Source organism: Pinus tabuliformis, chromosome Q (assembly GCF_031772625.1).
Source record: "Pinus tabuliformis cultivar Carrire ecotype Pingquan chromosome Q, CPIR1, whole genome shotgun sequence".
Classification (NCBI taxonomy): Eukaryota; Viridiplantae; Streptophyta; class Pinopsida; order Pinales; family Pinaceae; genus Pinus; species Pinus tabuliformis.
The window spans coordinates 1,197,994,416-1,198,001,146 of NC_142296.1; the positions used below are offsets into that span (position 1 = coordinate 1,197,994,416).

Here is a 6,731-nt window from a genome sequence, read left to right on the forward strand (position 1 = left end):
CCGAGACTTAGTTAAGAGGTGAGCATCTAATGTAGAAATAAGGAATAGGGTCAAATGAGGTGAGCTTCCTAGAAATGAAGAAAAATCTAGGAGAGATTAACCAATGTTGCCCCAATGCCTAAGAGTCACTATTAAAGGAAAACAACGAATTGATGATAGAAGGGAAGAGGGGCCAAGCATGGTGAGGAGAGAAAATGAGGTTGAAAGAATTGGTGAAGAGAACTGATGAAAGGCTACAAGATAATTCAATCCTGGAATAAGAATGGAATTTATAGAAAGTAGCAGATAGTCCAAAGAGGAGAAGATATCCTACTAGAAAAATTCATAATGTAGAGAATGACCACACTAGATGTCCAATTTATAGCCATGCTTGTTCCCAACCTATAACAAAACCCAAAATCAACCTCCTACAATGATAATAAGTGATAATGGGGTGCAATAACAAAGCGCAACATGGGAAAATGAACCCGAAGCATGCCAAGTCTAATTGATAACCTAACTAGATATTCTCCACTACTCAAAATTGCTAATTGACATTGAAAGGCAAGTTAGGAATGAATAGCAAGGTGGCATCATGAACCTATGGCTTTTGTCTCCACACATTGATATAAATGCCCATGTTTTCACTATAATCTTATGCCAGTGCATTATATTGATCCTTACACCATCTTCTAAGTACATCAACCTCCAACCTTTTGTTTAATTAAGAGCTTGGGGAGGGTTGGCCATGTCTCCCATTTTACTCTTAGTGGGATAGTGGCCATGCACTCCCCTACCCGTCCTTCATCATCAACCCTCTTACCCTTGTAAAAAGCTTCAAGATCATGACACCTACCTTTGAGCTTGCCAATTTTCATAATAAAGTTACTTATATATATTAAAAAATATAAAATAAATAGAACATTTAAATGTTAAATAACTATTCTTTTAACCAATTATATTAAATTAAAATATATTATTATATTTAACCTATTAATCAAGTTAGTTTTGAAATATTATATAACATTTTTAATTTTAAATAACGTAAACTAAAATTAATCAATTCTTTAACGTGAAACTATGTTTTTATTTTTATTTATCATTCTATTAAATTTGAATTATATTTTGAAAAGTCATTTGTTTACCGTGATAGACAACGATAAATGTCAAATTTGTTACCATTAAAGAAGGTTCTTGGATAAATAAGGCTTGAATGTCAAATTTCAGTTATCAATGAAGGAACATTCTAAAACGTTTGGAAAGTAACAAATGGTTGGTGAGAATCATAATAATCGTCCCACAACTTTAGTGAAGTCAAATTTGCACATGGTACGCTACAGTATAATGAGAAAACAAGTTGTCTTCTATCACTACATGGATTCAACGTAGGACAAGATAAGAGAGCCCATGTGATAGTATGGAGCGGCTGCTTTATGAGTCGAATATTCTAAAAATTAAAGAAAAAGTATTCTGCGGTAGCAAAGCTATATATAAAATAATAAATTAATATGTGCATGCGTCGAAAACAACTATTAAAAAAATAAATCGCAGGAAAGGAAAATTGACTTTAAAAATTAAGAGAATGGTTAGCGTAAATGAAATCACAATTATAGTTGTTTTAGCCCATGAAATCAAATTTGTTAAATTAGAATAGAAAATAATAAAAATATAAGATTTAAAAGGTTATAATTAAATTAATTTTAAATTGTAATAAAATGTATTATTAAATCTTGTAAATTAATATTATTTTTATTGTAATATAGAAATAATTATTAATAGTTTATATTTGGTTTTTTATGGTTAGTGGATATGATTTTATGAAAATCTTATTATTAGATTTGTGTATAGATCTTATTATAATTTCTATTATATTTTGATTTGTGAATATTAGAAATTTTATATTTATTTTTATTACAAACATCTTATTATTTTGAATAGCATTCATTCATTAATAGTGTATAATTTATCATAGCATTCATTAATAGTTCATAATCTATTATATATGGTTAAGTTTCCACAAAAATCTAAGTGACCTCTTCCTCTTAAAAATATAATGCAAAAATAAAAATATATCTCTCACATATCATAATAAATTTTTAAATTACATATGTAATTTTAAATAATATATTTTTTATTAGATTATATTAATCATAAGCAATTTTATAAATAGGAATATAAAATGATTATACTCATTAGCAATAATTTTAGGACCTTCCCAACACAAATTTGGATCATAAATGCCCATCCCAGACCTTGATGTGATCAATGGGATCATAAATGCCCATCCCACACCTTGATGTGATCAATGTATAGGCAAACGAAAATACAATGTTCAATTTGATAGCCAATTGAACATATATAAATTAAATTATATTTAGAAAAACATATATTTCAATGTGTAATGTTATACTATAGAATTTTTTGCAATTTTTTTTGGTCAAACCCAAACTAATATGGTTTTGACCAAAACCCATTGTAATATCCAATGTATTGCAACACGGATAATAAGATAATTCAAAATGAAAAAAACCCAACATGGATAAAGATTTGATTTAATTTAATTTAATATATGAAATGTTTTTTGGGCCATTAGATAATACAAATTTAAGTCAAGATTCTTTTTATTATTATTTAACATTGACAAAAGTTTATGTGATATTTTGAACTTCTCCATTAAAAAATTAAATTTGCCATTTTTAAAAATATTTACAAGATTTTATATACAATTGATTAGAAAAAGTGTTAAGAAAATGACAATCTTTTAGATAGACTACACATTTTTATGCATTTTCCTCAAAATTTTATCTAAAATAATTGGAATGGTAAATTTAAGTGAAAAATCCATAAAACAGTGGATGCTTGCAAATTAAACAACTTAAAATAATATTTCTTTGACAATTTTTTTTTGAGTTCAACAAAAATTATTAAAATAAAAAAATTGAATAGTATAAACTAAATATCCTAAAAGTTTTGAACAAATTTAAATTCAAATTACCTTTTAAATCACCCTAAAATATATTTTCTTTATCTTCAAAATTAACTCTCATTATCAACCACTCTTAATTTATTAATATATGCTCATTATATTAATCACTCTTAATATATTAATATATACTCATTATATTAAAGAGTAATTGAGTAATCTAACAAAGACTACTCAGAAAAATAATGGAAATTCCAATAAGATTTTGATAAAATTTGATTGAAATTTTTAAAATATAAGTTAAAGCTGTGGAACTTTAATATTTGGGTTTCTCAAGGGTTTTTGATGATGCTAAATCTATTTCTACCATCACGATAGGCTGTGCTCTGACCCCATTTCAAATTTTCCCTAAAAAGTATCAAAATTCCAGCAAGATTATGATAAAATCTGGCAGATTTTTTTGTAAATCAAGGTTACACTTGTCATATGTCAAGATTTTAGGTGTTCTCCAATTTTTTATGGTGCTGAATCCATTTCCATCATCAAAAACATCTTTCAAACATTTGTTCTATCAACGTTTTTGAAAACAATCCATACAAATGTGCCACACCGTCCGTTCAAATGTGCGACCTTGGTAGACGTCTCAAAAGTGATTAAAAAATTCTAGAAATCAATTTTTTTTTAAAATTTTCCTGCCTTATTCCTGAAAAAAATTGCCCTCTCGTGAAAATTGTTGCCACCGTGGAGAACGCCTTATATTAGTATATCTAAATTTGTTTTGTAGAAGCCCATCACTTGATATGCATATGAAGCCAGTATAACTTTGGCAGGTAATTTTGTAAAATGGTAACTGAAAAATTGGAGTGTAATTATCGAAATTTATCTGCACAAGCTTCGAGTTGACACCAAATTTCAACCGTGTGTATGTCAGGTTATAGGCGTTGCCTGTCTTAAGCGAAAAATGTAACGGAAGAGGGCTATCTTGAAAATTTATTTACACTCCACCATGTGAGCTGATACCAAATTTCAAACCTACTTGGATGTCAACTTGCGGACGTTTCGTGTCAATATTCTCTCGTCCATAAAGTTAAAAATAATGTAGTGGTTGTGACTCCATCATGTTTCACTCTGTATTCGCCCGGTAAAGCGAAGTGGCTGTGGTTGACTCGCAAAAAATCCAGTTTTTGGCTGTGATCCAGAGAGCACAACAACTAATTTCCCAAACGTGTGGTAGAAGAAGTCAAGTCAACTAATCAGATTATCTAGAATGATGGGTGGGATTTTGTCCATCTCCTTCGAATCAGGTAAACTAAAGATCATCCCACTACCCACGTCTATGGCTATATAACCAAACACCTGTCTCACCCCTCCTTCATTACAGAACTGTGAAGTTTTCAGTCTGTGGCTGTGCCAGTGACAACATCAGTCTTGATAGATAATACTCCATCAAGCTAATATGGCAATTCATCTCCCTGTGACAGCGAGCATGTTTATTCTAGGGCTTTCTCTTGCCCTTTCTACATGCCGTGGAGATGTGGAGGATATTGCTACTGAAGATTTCTTCAATGGAATTTTATCTGGGGTTTCTGATACCTGTGAAGCAAAGAATTTCTATACATACAGTGACTTCATTACTGCGGCCAATGCATTCTCTGGCTTCGGCACAACTGGGACTTCCGATGACGAGAAGAGAGAAATTGCCGCTTTCTTCGCCAACGTTGCTCACGAGACTGGCAGTGCGTCTCACATCCATATATACCTTCTGTTTCTATAAATAAATTCTGAATATGACCTTAAAATCTCTAAAATTGATGACTTCATTTCAGAATTTGTAGATATTTACATCGATATATTGACTTATATAGGGATTCACTTACAGGTTTCTGTTATATCGAGGAGATACAGAAGGGCGACTACTGTGATTCCAACAGTACACAATATCCCTGCGCACCCGGGAAGCAATACTATGGCCGTGGCCCCATACAACTCTCATGGTATGCTTCTTTGTGTATATGTATTTCTATATATGCTATAATGCTTTTTCTCTATTGAAATTGAATTAAATATTTGGTGACCCACCATTTGCTTGCTTCTTGTTTTCTCTCACATTTTGCAGGAATTTCAACTATGGTCCAGCTGGAAATTACCTCGGCGTGGATCTGCTGAATGACCCTGAAATTGTGGCTCAGGATGCCCTAATCTCATGGAAGACTGCGCTCTGGTATTGGAATGTGAACAGCGACTGCCACTCCGCTATTACATCCGGCCAAGGATTTGGGGCAACAATTCAAGCAATCAACGGAGCATTAGAATGCAACGGTGGAAACACTGACCAAGTAAATAACCGCATCAGTTATTACACCAAATACTGCAGTCAGTTCGGCGTAGATCCAGGAAGCAACCTTAGCTGTTAAGACTCATTGCTGCTCCAGCCTCTTGATCTCCATCAAAGGAGTTCAAATATGACAAATATTCTGTAGCACTCAAATAAAGTGATAAGAGGGTATATATTATTGTAGTATTACCTGTTACTGACAAAATAATGCAATTAAATCACATGACAATTTTCGGATAGACCAGGATTTTGTTGAGTTCTTAAAACTTGTGATGTTCACACAAAGATCGTGTTAACGCCAAGGACAACTATCTATTGCAGCTTAATAAATTCTTAAAAATTAAAATTAACAAATTAATGCGAAAATGAGCGTATGCTGCATTATTCAAGGTATATAATAATGTTTCCTCAAGCCATAATCAATGTGAAAAATGAGAGCTATGATGCATTATTTGATGTGTATATTGCAAATTGATGTTTCCTCAAGAAAATTCAGTTAGGTGCTTATCAAATGGAATGAATAGGAACTCTTGGTTGATCATTAGTAAAAAAAAAATGTTATATTGTTACAAGGTTGAAAAACAATTAAGCATTTAAACGCTTATTTTGGGAACTTTTGGTTGATCATTAGTAAAAAAATGTTATATTGTTACAAGGTTGAAATACAATTAAGCATTTAAAGGCATGAAATATGATATTTTTAAAAGTGTTTTTGGATTTTTGGAATATAGAGATGAGGATATAATTTTACTTAATCCAATAACTATGTTGTAAAACTATCTAAACCATTTATTTAGGTCAATTAAATTATCGAAGATGATGGTGGTAGAGGTTAATATTTGAGTTTATGTTAATTTTAGATTTGGGTATTCAATGGGCATGTAGTTAAGTTAATAGTGCAATTTTGTTCCCTATTCATAGGATATATAAATAATTTGCAGTTGATTTGGGGTGGGTGTGGTTAATGTGCACTGAGATCTGATTTTTCCTATTGAACTTTAAAAAAGTAAGGAATTACTTTGTTTGATTTGGAATATTAGTTTTGATTTGGAATATATTTTTCATATTCAAAAATCCTTAAGAAAATCATTACAAAAGAACCATAGTTTTGATGAGTTAAATTAATTAGAAAAGTCATATTGTAACGAACATTTTGAAATTGTGATCGAATGTGGATGTACATGGACCATTCTAACAGAAAATTTTTTCCATTCTCAATTATTGTTGGAAATATGACAAATTCATTGGACTGGTGATATTTTGAGAATTTTGCAACACCCTATTTTACTGTGGTTTTAGTGAGATATTCTGTTCATTTTCTTTTTAACCTAATAAAAAAAAAAAAATTATCTTCTAGATTAAAAGTAATCTTTGTTAAATATCATTATTTTCTTTTATTCTCTAATTCTTTATTACACCATAATTTATCCTTAAATATAGATGTAATAATATTTTTAATATTATCATTATTTTGCATTACCCATTGATTTATTC

At 30.6% G+C, this 6,731-nt stretch overlaps 1 protein-coding gene across 1 annotated transcript; it reads left to right on the plus strand.

Moving 5' to 3' along the window:
* The first annotated feature begins 4,287 nt into the window (after window positions 1-4,287).
* Window positions 4,288-5,641, plus strand: LOC149224053 (endochitinase 4-like). Its single transcript, XM_089383474.1, has 3 exons — window positions 4,288-4,638; window positions 4,782-4,896; window positions 5,019-5,641. The coding sequence occupies exons 1-3, from the start codon at window positions 4,359-4,361 to the stop codon at window positions 5,314-5,316; spliced, it is 693 nt and encodes a 230-aa protein (XP_089239600.1). The 5' UTR covers window positions 4,288-4,358; the 3' UTR covers window positions 5,317-5,641.
* The last annotated feature ends 1,090 nt before the right edge of the window (window positions 5,642-6,731 follow it).

Coding starts and splice junctions, on each gene's coding strand:
- LOC149224053 (XM_089383474.1), top strand. CDS start 4,359: ATGGCAATTCATCTCCCTGTGACAGCGAGCATGTTTATTCTAGGGCTT. Junction 4,639..4,781: donor CGTTGCTCACGAGACTGGCA/GTGCGTCTCACA, acceptor ATTCACTTACAG/GTTTCTGTTATATCGAGGAG. Junction 4,897..5,018: donor GGCCCCATACAACTCTCATG/GTATGCTTCTTT, acceptor CACATTTTGCAG/GAATTTCAACTATGGTCCAG.